Here is a 12517-nt window from a genome sequence, read left to right on the forward strand (position 1 = left end):
TGATGTTAGGCTAACTGGCCTATAGTTCCCTGTTTTCTCTTTCCTTCTTTTCTTGAAAAGTATAGCAACATTTGCCAACTTGCAATCTGATTGGACTGATCCCGAATCCAATGATTTCTGGAAAATCACAGCCAGCGCATCCATTATCTGTAGCTATCTTCTTTAGAACCCTAAGTTGTAGGCCATCGGGTCCCGGGGATTTGTCATATTTTAGTTCCTTAAGTTTTTCCAATACCCTTCCTCTGTTAATACTAATCTCCCTAATTTTCTCATTCTTTTTAGCCCCTAGTTTACTGTCAATTTCTGGAATGAAACTGGTGCCTTCTACTGTGAAGACAGACACAAAATATTTGTTCAATGAGTCTGCCATTTCCCCATTCCTCACGATAATTTCTCTTGTCTCTAATTCTTATGGACCAATGTTTATTTTAGCTACGCTATTTCTTTTTATATAAGTATAAAAGCTCTTATCTGTTTTTTTTTATTGTGGGCAACTTTACTTTCATTCTACATTTTTCCTTTTTATTGACTTTTTGGTTGCCCTTTGCTGGGTTCTGAAACACTCCCAATCCTCAGACTTATTACTATGTTTTTGCAATATTGTAAGCCACTTCTTTTAATCTAATACTATCCTGACTTCCTGAGTGAGCCACAGATGGGTCTTTCTTGCTGAATTTTTGTTTTTCAATGGAATGTATTTTTGTTGGACATTTTGAATTGTTCCTTTAAATGCTCCCCACGGTTCATGCACAGCCATATCTTTTAATTTATTTACCCAATTAACTTTAGCCAGTCTCCCCTCATATACATGTAATTGTTGTTGTTTAAGTTTAAGATTTTTGTTTATGATTGGAGTTTGTCACTTTCAAATTTAATCTGAAATTCAATGGTATAATGATCCCAATGGATCTTTTACTATGATATTATTAATGAATGCTGCTATAATCTAAGATGGCTTCATCCTAGTTTGTTCCACGAAGTATTGCTCCAAGAAACTGTCAGAAAAGCATTCTTTATCTAACGATTTCTTGTTTAATACTCTGTCCAACAGTATAACTACTGATAGGGGCCTATAAACCATTGTTTTTGACTCTGCTATCTCTAATTTCTACCCATTCTGATTCTGCTTCATGATCTTTTGAGGCTAGATCCCTTCTCTCTAATGTCCTTATGTTATCCTTTACTATGAGGGCTAACCCTTGTCCTTGATAATTTCGCCTGGATTTCTGATATATTATGTTCTCTCTCCCTGTCTCTCTCTCTCTCTCCCTGTCTCTCTCACCCTCTCTTTCTCCGTCTCTTGCCCCATCTCTCCATGTCTGTCTGTCTCTCTCTCTCTGTCTGTGTGTGTGTGTGTCTCTCTCTCCCCGTCTCTCTCTCTCTCCCTAACTGTCTCTCTCTCTTCCTCTCTCCCTGTCTGTCTCTCTCTGCCTGTCGGTCTCTCTCTGTCCCTGTCTGTTTGTCTCTCTCTCACTCCCTGTCCTTGTCTGTCTGTCTCTCTCTCCGTCTGTCTCTTTCTTTCTCTCTCTCCCTGTCTGTCTGTCACCCTGTCTGCCTCTTTCTCTCTCTCCCCGTCTCTCTCTCTGTCTGCCTCTTTCTCTCTCTCCCTGTCTGAAACTTTCTCTCTCTCACTGTCTGTCTCTTTCTCTCTCTCCCTGTCTGAATCTTTCTCTCTCTCCCTGTCTCTCTTTCTCTCTCTCTCCCTGTCTGTCTCTTTCTCTCTCTCTCTCCCTCCCTGTCTGTCTCTTTTTCTTTCTCTCTCTTGCTGTCTGTCTCTCTCTCTCCCTGTCTGTCTTTCTCTCTCTCTCTACCTGTCTGTCTTTCTCTCTCTAGCTGTCTGTCTCTCTCTCTCTCCCTATATGCCTCTTTCTTTCTCTCTCTCCCTACCTGTCTGTCAATTTCTCTCTCTCTCTCTCTCCCTGTCTATCTCTCTCTCTCCCTGTCTATCTCTCTCTCTCTCCCTGTCTGTCTGTCTCTCTCTCTTTACCTGTCTGTCCGTCTCTCTCTCTCTCTCCCCGTCTCTCTCTCTCTCTGTCTGTCTCTTTCTCTCTCTCTCTCCCTATCTGCCTCTTTCTCTCTCTCCCTGTCTGAATCTTTCTCTCTCTCCCTGTCTGCATCTTTCTCTCTCTCCCTGTCTGCATCTTTCTCTCTCCCCCTGTCTGCATCATTCTCTCTCTCTCCCTGTCTGCATCTTTCTCTCTCTCTCCCTGTCTGTCTCTTTCTCTCTCTCTCTCTCTCCTTGTCTGTCGCTTTTTCTTTCTCTCTCTACCTGTCTGTCTCTCTCTCTCTCTCTCCCTGTCTGTCTTTTTCTCTCTCTACCTCTCTCTCTCTCTCCCTGTATGTCTCTTTCTCTCTCTCCCTACCTGTCTGTCTATTTCTCTCTCTCTCTCTCTCTCTCTACCTCTCCCTCTCTCTCTCTCTCTCTCCCTGTCTGTCTTTCTCTCTCTCTCTCCCTGTCTGTCTGTCTGTCTCTCTTTCTCTCCCCATCTGTCTCTTTCTCTCTTGCTCTCCCTGTCTGTCTCTTTCTCTCTCACTCTCTCTCCCTGTCTGTCTCTTTTTTCTCTCTCTCTCCCTGTCTGTCTCTTTTTCTCTCTCTCCCAGTCTGTCTCTTTTTCAGTCTCTCTCCCTGTCTGTCTCTTTTTCTTTCTCTACCTGTCTGTCTCTTTCTTTCTCTCTCTCACTGTCTGTCTCTTTCTCTCTCTCTCTCTACCTGTCTGTCTCTTTCTCTCTCTCGTTCTCTCTCTACCTGTCTGTCTCTCTCTCTCTCTGTCTGTCTCTCTCTCTCTCTTTCCCTGTCTCTCTCTCTCTCTTTCCCTGTCTCTCTCTCTCTCTCTCCCCCTCTCTCTCTCTCTCTCTCCCTGTCTGTTTCTTTCTCTCTCTCTCCCCCTGTCTCTATTTGTTTCTCTCTCTCTCCCTGTCTGTCTCTTTCTCTCTCTCTCTCCCTGTCTGTCTCTTTCTCTCTCTCCCTGTCTGTCTCTCTCTCTCTCCCTGTCTATCTCTCTCTCTCTCCCCCTGTCTATCTCTCTCTCTCTCCCCCTGTCTATCTCTCTCTCTCTCTCCCTGTCTATCTCTCTCTCTCTCTCTCTCCCTGTCTATCTCTCTCTCTCTCTCCCTGTCTCTCTCTCTCCCTGTCTATCTCTCTCTCTCTCTCCCTGTCTATCTCTCTCCCTGTCTATCTCTCTCCCTGTCTATCTATCTCTCTCCCTGTCTATCTATCTCTCTCCCTGTCTATCTCTCTCTCTCTCTGTCCATCTCTCTCTCTCCCTGTCTATCTCTCTCTCGCTCACTCCCTGTCTATCTCTCTCTCTCACTCCCTGTCTATCTCTCTCTCTCTCTCTCCCTGTCTATCTCTCTCTTTATCTCTCTCTCTCTCCCTGTCTATCTCTCTCTCTCCCTGTCTATCTCTCTCTCTCCCAGTCTATCTCTCTCTCTCCCAGTCTATCTCTCTCTCTCCCTGTCTGTCTCTCTCTCTCTCTCGCTGTCTGTCTGTCTCTCTCTCTTTACCTGTCTGTCCGTCTCTCTCTCTCTCTCCCCATCTCTCTCTCTCTGTCTGTTTCTTTCTCTCTCTCTCTCTCCCTGTCTATCTCTCTCTCTCTCTCACTCCCTGTCTATCTCTCTCTCTCTCTCACTCCCTGTCTATCTCTCTCTCTCCCCCTGTCTATCTCTCTCTCCCTGTCTATCTCTCTCTCACTCCCTGTCTATCTCTCTCTCTCTCACTCCCTGTCTATCTCTCTCTCTCTCACTCCCTGCCTATCTCTCTCTCTCTCTCTCCCTGTCTATCTCTCTCTCTCTCTGCCCCTGTCTATCTCTCTCTCGCCCTGTCTATCTCTCTCTCTCTCTCTCTCCCTGTCTATCTCTCTCTCCCTGTCTATCTCTCTCTCACTCCCTGTCTATCTCTCTCTCTCTCACTCCCTGCCTATCTCTCTCTCTCTCTCTCCCTGTCTATCTCTCTCTCTCTCTGCCCCTGTCTATCTCTCTCTCTCTGCCCCTGTCTATCTCTCTCTCTCTGCCCCTGTCTATCTCTCTCTCTCCCTGTCTATCTCTCTCTCTCCCTGTCTATCTCTCTCACTCCCTGTCTATCTCCCTCTCTCTCTCTCTCGCTGTCTGTCTGTCTCTCTCTCTTTACCTGTCTGTCCGTCTCTCTCTCTCTCTCTCTCCCCGTCTCTCTCTCTCTCCCCGTCTCTCTCTCTCTCTCCCCGTCTCTCTCTCTCTCCCCGTCTCTCTCTCTCTGTCTGTTTCTTTCTCTCTCTCTCTCTCCCTGCCTGAATCTTTCTCTCTCTCCCTGTCTGAATCTTTCTCTCTCTCCCTGTCTGAATCTTTCTCTCTCTCCCTGTCTGAATCTTTCTGTCTCTCCCTGTCTGCATCTTTTTCTCTCTCTCCCTGTCTGTCTCTTTCTCTCTCTCTCTCTCTCCTTGTCTGTCTCTTTTTCTTTCTCTCTCTCTCTCCCTGTCTGCCTCTTTCTCTCTCTCCCTGTCTGTCTTTTTCTCTGTCTACCTCTCTCTCTCCCTGTATGTCTCTTTTTTTCTCTTTCCCTGTGTGTTTCTTTCTCTCCCTGTCTGTCTCTTTCTCTCTCTCCCTACCTGTCTGTCTATTTCTATCTCTCTCGCTCTCTCTACCTCTCCCTCTCTCTCTCACCCTGTCTGTCTTTTTCTCTCTCTAACTCTCTCTCTCTCCCTGTAAGTCTCTTTCTTTCTCTTTCCCTGTCTGTCTCTTTCTCTCTCTCCCTACCTATCTGTCTATTTCTCTCTCTCTTTCTCTCTCTCTCTACCTCTCCCTCTCTCTCTCTCTCCCCGTCTGTCTTTCTCTCTCTCTCTCCCTGTCTGTCTGTCTGTATCTCTTTCTCTCCCCGTCTGTCTCTTTTTCTCTCTCTCCCTGTCTGTCTCTTTTTCTTTCTCTCTCTACCTGTCTGTCTCTCTCTCTCCCTGTCTGTCTTTCTCTTTCTCTACCTTTCTGTCTCTTTCTTTCTCTCTCCCTGTCTGTCTCTTTCTCTCTCTCTTTCTCTCTCTACCTCTCTGTCTCTCTCTCCCTGTCTGTTTCTCTCTCTCTCTCTCCCCCTGTCTGTCTCTTTTTCTCTCTCTCTCTCCCCTGTCGGTATCTTTTTCTCTCGCTCTCTCCCTGTCTGTCTGTTTCTCTCTCTCTCTCCCTATCTGCCTATCTGTCTCTCTCTCTCTCTCCCTGTCTATCTCTCTCTCTCTCCCCCTGTCTATATCTCTCTCTCCCTGTCTATCTCTCTCTCTCCCTGTCTATCTCTCTCTCTCCCTGTCTATCTCTCTCTCTATCTCTCTCTCTCTCCCTGTCTATCTCTCTCTCTCCCACTCCCTGTCTCTCTCTCCCTGTCTATCTCTCTCTCTCTCTCCCTGTCTATCTCTCTCTCTCTCCCCCTGTCTATCTCTCTCTCTCCCTGGCTATCTCTCTCTCTCTCTCTATCTCTCTCTCTCCCCCTGTCGATCTCTCTCTCTCTCTATCTCTCTCTCTCTCCCCCGTCTCTCTCTCTCTGTCTGTTTCTTTCTCTCTCTCTCTCCCTGTCTGCCTCTTTCTCTCTCTTCCTGTCTGTCTTTTTCTCTCTCTACCTCTCTCTCTCCCTGTATGTCTCTTTCTTTCTCTTTCCCTGTCTTTTTCTTTTTCTCCCTGTCTGTCTCTTTCTCTCTCTCCCTACCTGTCCGTCTATTTCTCTCTCTCTCGCTCTCTCTACCTCTCCCTCTCTCTCTCTCTCTCCCTGTCGGTCTTTCTCTCTCTCTCTCTCCCTGTCTGTCTGTCTGTCTCTCTTTCTCTCCCTGTCTGTCTCTTTCTCTCTCTCTCCCTATCTGTCTCCTTCTCTCTCTCTCTCCCTGTCTGTCTCTTTTTCTCTCTCTCCCTATCTGTCTCCTTCTCTCTCGCTCTCCCTGTCTGTCTCTTTCTCTCTCCCTCTGTCTCTTTTTTCTCTCTCTCCCTGTCTGTCTCTTTTTTCTCTCTCTCTCCCTGTGTGTCTCTTTTTTCTCTCTCTCTCCCTGTCTGTTTCTTTTTTCTCTCTCTCTCCCTGTCTGTCTCTTTTTTTTCTCTCTCTCTCTCCCAGTCTGTTTGTTTCTCTCTCTCTCTCCCTGTCTGAATCTTTCTCTCTCTCTCTGTCTGCATCTTTCTCTCTCTCCCTGTCTGCATCTTTCTCTCTCTCCCTGTCTGAATCTTTCTCTCCCTGTCTGAATCTTTCTCTCTCTCCCTGTCTGCATCTTTCTCTCTCTCCCTGTCTGCATCTTTCTCTTTCTCTCCCTGTCTGCATCTTTCTCTCTCTCTCCCTGTCTGCATCTTTTTCTCTCTCTCCCTGTCTGTCTCTTTCTCTCTCTCTCTCCCTCTCTCTCCTTGTCTGTCTATTTTTCTTTCTCTCTCTCTCTCCCTGTCTGCCTCTTTCTCTCTCTTCCTGTCTGTCTTTTTCTCTCTCTACCTCTCTCTCTCCCTGTATGTCTCTTTCTTTCTCTTTCCCTGTCTGTTTCTTTTTCTCCCTGTCTGTCTCTTTCTCTCTCTCCCTACCTGTCCGTCTATTTCTCTCTCTCTCGCTCTCTCTATCTCTCCCTCTGTCTCTCTCTCCCTGTCGGTCTTTCTCTCTCTCTCTCTCTCTCTCCCTGTCTGTCTGTCTGTCTCTCTTTCTCTCCCTATCTGTCTCCTTCTCTCTCGCTCTCCCTGTCTGTCTCTTTCTCTCTCTCTCTCTTTTCCTCTGTCTCTTTTTTCTCTCTCTCCCTGTCTGTCTCTTTGTTCTCTCTCTCTCCCTGTCTGTCTCTTTTTTTCTCTCTCTCTCTCCCTGTCTGTCTTTCTCTCTCTCTCTCCCTGTCTTTTTCTCTCTCTCCCCCCCTGTCTATCTCTCTCTCTCTCTCTCTCTCTCCCCGTCTATCTCTCTCTCTCCCTGTCTATCTCTCTCTCTCTCTCTCTCTCCCCCGTCCATCTCTCTCACTCCCTGTCTATCTCTTTCTCACTCTCACTCCCTGTCTATCTCTATCTCTCTCCCTGTCTATCTCTCTCTCTCTCTCCCCCTGTCTATCTCTCTCTCTCCCTGTCTATCTCTCTCTCTCTCTCTCTCCCTGTCTATCTTTCTCTCTCTCCCTGTCTGTCTCTCTCTCTCTCACTGTCTGTCTGTCTCTCTCTTTACCTGTCTGTCCGTCTCTCTCTCTCTATCTCTCTCTCCCTGTCTCTCTCTCTCTGTCTGTTTCTTTCTCTCTCTCTTCCTGTCTGCCTCTTTCTCTCTCTCCCTGTCTGAATCTTTCTCTCTCTCCCTGTCTGAATCTTTCTGTCTCTCCCTGTCTGCATCTTTCTCTCTCTCTCCCTGTCTGCATCTTTCTCTCTCTCTCCCTGTCTGCATCTTTTTCTCTCTCTCCCTGTCTGTCTGTCACTCTCTCTCTCTCTCTCTCTCCTTGTCTGTCTCTTTTTCTTTCTCTCTCTCTCCCTGTCTGCCTCTTTCTCTCTCTCCCTGTCTGTCTTTTTCTCTGTCTACCTCTCTCTCTCCCTGTATGTCTCTTTCTTTCTCTTTCCCTGTCTGTTTCTTTCTCTCCCTGTCTGTCTCTTTCTCTCTCTCCGTACCTGTCCGTCTATTTCTCTCTCTCTCGCTCTCTCTACCTCTCCCTCTCTCTCTCTCTCCCTGTCGGTCTTTCTCTCTCTCTCTCCCTGTCTGTCTGTCTGTCTCTCTTTCTCTCCCTGGCTGTCTCTTTCTCTCTCTCTCTCTCTCTCCCTATCTGTCTCCTTCTCTCTCGCTGTCCCTGTCTGTCTCTTTTTTCTCTCTCTCTCTCCCTGTCTGTCTCTTTTTCTCTCTCTCTCTCTCCCTGTCTATCTCTCTCTCTCTCTCTCCCTGTCTATCTCTCTCTCTTTCTCTCTCTCTCTGTCTATCTCTCTCTCTCTCCCTGTCTTTCTCTCTCTCTCTCTCTCTCCGTGTCTATCTCTCTCTCTCTCTCTCTCCCTGTCTATCTCTCTCTCTCTCTCTCTCCCTGTCTATCTCTCTCTCTCTCTCCCTGTCTATCTCTCTCTCCCAGTCTATCTCTCTCTCTCCCCCCTGTCTATCTCGCTCTCTCTCTCTCCCTGTCTATCTCTCTCTCTCTCTCTCTCTCCCTGTCTATCTCTCTCTCTCTCTCCCTGTCTTTCTCTCTCTCCCTGTCTATCTCTCTCTCTCTCTCCCTGTCTATCTCTCTCTCTCTCTCCCTGTCTATCTCTCTCCCTCTCCCTGTCTATCTCTCTCTCTCCCTGTCTATCTCTCTCTCTCTCCCTGTCTGTCTGTCTCTCTATCTTTACCTGTCTGTCCATCTCTCTCTCTCTCTACCTGTCTGTCCGTCTCTCTCTCTCTCTCTACCTGTCTGTCCGTCTCTCTACCTGTCTGTCCGTCTCTCTCTCTCTACCTGTCTGTCCGTCTCTCTCTCTCTACCTCTGTGTCAGTCTCTCTCCCTCCCACTCCCCCCTTGCTCGACCTCTCCCTCTTCCCCCTCTCGCTCGTCCTCTCCTTCTTCCCCCTCTTGCTCGACCTCTCCCTCTTCCCCCCTCACCCAACCTCTCCCTCTTCCCCCTCTCGCTGAATCTCTCCCTCTTCCCCCTCTCGCTTGACCTCTCCCTCTTCCCCCTCTCGCTCGATCTCTTCCTCTTCCCACTCTGATAGTAACAGCTTTCTAACAAAGACTGTGGCTTTCCCAAAATGACTAAGACTATACTTTACTACTGATTCTCCCAAGCTAGACTTCTACTGACTGAACCACTGATCTCTAATACTGGATTACAGCAACCTTCAACCCTGTGACAAAAAGCCGTCAACTTGCAATCTATTAAGCAAATACTAACTTCCCAGCAAGTCCCATTCCTAACAATCTCTCCCAACAACTGACCCCTCAGTAAATGTCCTATGACAAATTATACTCTTTGGCAAGTGCATAGTGCTCAGCGAGACATCCCTATGTTTATACCCTTTTTGCCAGAAGCCTTGCAACCTTTAGCCCAAGTACGTGCATATGTGTCAATGCAAATAACAACTTCTAACCTAATATTTGCAACTCCTGACCAAAGGTAACAGTGCTTCTGGCTTCCCCTCAACAATCTAACTTTAGCGTGTATCTCTTAACCAGAGATCCTCAGACCATCTTCCTGGCCAATCAGCTTTGTAGCTTTGCCTTCTGTTGATTGCTAAGCTAGACTTGCTGGAGCCCAAATATGCCACTGTGTCTGAGCTATAACTCCAGTTCACTCCATGGGCAGAACTTTACGACAGCGGGATTTTACATTCCCGCTGTCGTCAATGGCATTTATAACAGCCTGCCACATTTTACGGCCCCATCCCCGCCGAAACGTGGCAGTAAAATTCTGCCCCCTGTATTCTTTCTTAAAGCTACATCATAGTATTTGGCATTTAAAGAGGTACCAGGTTTAAGATTTTCTTAACAACATACCCAAGTGTTCACAAGTCATCCCAATAAAGCATACAAATTAAGACTTTTCATCTTTAAGCTTATATACAGTACAATTTCATAACTTAAGTCTTATTAATTACACAAATGTGCCAACAAGGTGAATTCTAACAATTATGTATGGACTATTGTAGTTACTGAGCCAATAATGAGGTGAAAATTAGGTAATAGTACAGTATCCATATTTCTGCCTGATTCATTTAGGCACATGAGTTGGCATAGGGCCCATAGAAAAAATGATCAAAAAAGCTAGACAAGAAAAAATTGGTATGTTACATTGACTTCCTCCCCAGTGTGAGCTTATTCACTTTGGTAGTAAGAATAGAAAAACAGAATAATTTTTAAAAGAGGTAAAATTTCTAAATGTTGATATTCAGAGGGATTTGGATGAATTTTTTACAAGGAACTTTAAAATGCCCCATTTATCCCCTACTCTGTGCTTCCTGTCCATTATCCAATCCTCCATCCATGTTAACATATTACCCCCAACTCCATGAGCCCTTATCTTGCATATTAACCATTTGTGTGGCACCTCATCAAATGCCTTTTGGAAATCCAAGTATACTACATCTATTGACCTTCAGCTGTCCCCTCATACTTACCTAACTTCCTTTGTTCAACTTTAAGGTTCTTGTTTGGGACTAGAATATGTTTCTCTCAAACTTAATATGAAATTCAATTGTATCATGAACACTTTTTCCTGAAGGATCTTTTACTATAAGATTACAAATTAAACCTGCCTCATTACACAATACTCGATCTAAAATAGCTTTATCCCTGTATGGCTCTATATATTGTTCCAGCAAACCATCATGAAAGTATTCTACATCCTTATCTTCTAGAGTACCTTTGCCAATTTGATAGGTCCAGATTATATGAGGATTAAAGTCTCCTTTGTTACAAGCTTCAATTATTTCTTGGTGCTTAATTTGCATAAATTGTGACAACCAGTTTCAATCATCTGTGACTTTATCCAGCTGTGAAATAATTATACTGTTTAATCCAACATTTAAGATAACTCTTAATTTGTTCTCTTCTCACAATTTTTCCTTTTCAATCTAGCAAACCCAAATTTAAAGGATGCTGAAGACCCGTTTGGCCGGACTCCATTGATGTATTGTGTGCTGGCTGACAGATTGGACTGTGCTGAGGCACTCATTAAGACTGGAGCTAATGTTAACAAAGCAGACCGCAGCCAGAGGACTGCTTTACATCTCGCAGCACAAAAGGTGAGCATTGTTATGGTATCCATATCACAAAAATGAAGCACTTTGGCTCAGAATTCCACGTTAATATCTTCATTAGATCTATCACTGCATGTGACCATACGAGCAATGACATACAACTAAATTTGCTCTAGTGCATCTAACCTGTTCCACAGAATTGTAATGACTCATAGATCACAATGTACATTCTTTGCTCCACTGAAACCATGTTGATTTTCTGGGAGAGGCAAACAAAACAGATAATGACTTAAAAATCAGTGTCATTGACAGAAAACTGCTCCAGATTTATCCGGAAACAAATGTTCAAAATTTTAGTCATTCTGTTTCTGGAGGAGCCAAACTATTCAATCGAAATTCATGGCATGTGTTTGATTGGCAGTTTTTTGCTAGAATTTGACAGACAGTTATTTTAATCTGTTTGGTCTTGTTCTCTTTTCTGTGAAATATTTCCCACCCTGGTTAGGGCAAATTGATGAGTTAGTCTGAAAGCCATCTGACTCTGATAGTCCAGGCAGATAACTATTTTTTATTCATTTACGGGATGTAGGCATCGCTGGTTAGGCCAGCATTTATTGCCCATATCTAATTGCCCTTGAGAAGGTGATGGTGAGCTGCCTTCTTGAAACGCTGCAGTCCTATGGTGTAGGTATACCCATAGTACTGTTAGGGAAGGTGTTCCAAGATTTTGACCCAGTGACGTTGAAGGAACAGTGATACATTTCCAAGTCAGGATAGCAAATGGCTTGGAGGAGAACTTGCAGGTGGCAGTGTTCCCATGTATCTGCTGCCCTTTTCCTTCTGGATGGTAGTGGTCATGGATATGGAAGGTGCTAACTGAGGAGCCTTGGTGAGTTTCTGTAGTGCATCTTGTAGATAGTATACACTGCTGCCACTGTTCATCGGTAGTAAAAGGGTGCCAATCAAATGGGCTACTTTGTCCTGGATGGTGTCAAGCTTCTTGAGTGTTGTTGGCGCTGCAGGTGGAAAGTATTACATCACACTCCTGACTCATGCCTTGTAGATTGTGGACAGGCTTTGGAGAGTCAGGAGGTGAGTTACATGCCACAGGATTCCTAGCCTCTGCCCAACTCTTGTAGTCACAGCATTTATATGGCTAGTCCAGTTCAGTTTCTGGTCAGTGGTAACACCTAGGGTGTTGATGGTGGGGGATTCACAGTTGGTAATGCTATTGAATGTTAAGGCGCAATGGTTAGACTCTTTTTTGTTGGAGCTGGTCATTACCTGGCATTTGTGTGGCATGAATGTTACGGTCAGTGGGGGGAGGCGGTGGGGGGGTGGGGCGGGTGGTCGGTGGTGGGGGGGAAGCGGTGGGGCAGTACATGGTAATCAGCAGGAGGTTTCTTTGCCCATGTTTGACCTGATGCTATGAGACATCATCGGGGCTGGAGTCGATGTTGAGGATTTGCAAGGCAACTCCCTACTGACTCCATCTCTGCTGGGCCTGTTTTGCCAGTGGGACAGAACATACCCAGGGATGGTGATAACGGTGCCTGGGACATGATCTGTAAGGTATCATTCTGTGAGTATGACTATGTCAGGCTGTTGCTTGACTAGCTTGAGAGACAACTCTCCCAATTTTGGCACAGGCCTCCAGATGTTAGTAAGGAGGACTTTGTAGGTTTGACGGGGCTGGGTTTGCTGTTGTCTTTTCTGGTGCCTAGTTTGATGCCGGGTAATCCATCCAGTTCAGTGGACAGTGAGGAAAGGGAAAACAGTATATATTATAGTCATTATTAACAGTTACTTTCGACTCAGTAGAAAGTTTAGTTTTAAAATTAATGTAAAGTCCATGTTGTGTCACTGCTGTTATTCATTTCTTTTACGCTTTAATCAATCTATTTGATGGTTAAAGCTTAAATCATTGTCTAG

General features: G+C 45.5%; 1 protein-coding gene across 15 annotated transcripts in view; it reads left to right on the forward strand.

Moving 5' to 3' along the window:
* invs (inversin) overlaps positions 1–12517 on the forward strand; it is a 429324-nt gene that overhangs the window by 119464 nt on the left and 297343 nt on the right. For all 15 annotated transcript variants that reach the window (XM_041184776.1, XM_041184778.1, XM_041184775.1 and 12 more), the window contains one exon: positions 10464–10630. In XM_041184776.1, the coding sequence (XP_041040710.1) occupies positions 10464–10630 (167 nt within the window). The remainder of the gene's footprint in view (positions 1–10463; positions 10631–12517) is intronic.

Source organism: Carcharodon carcharias, chromosome 3 (assembly GCF_017639515.1).
Source record: "Carcharodon carcharias isolate sCarCar2 chromosome 3, sCarCar2.pri, whole genome shotgun sequence".
Classification (NCBI taxonomy): domain Eukaryota; kingdom Metazoa; phylum Chordata; class Chondrichthyes; order Lamniformes; family Lamnidae; genus Carcharodon; species Carcharodon carcharias.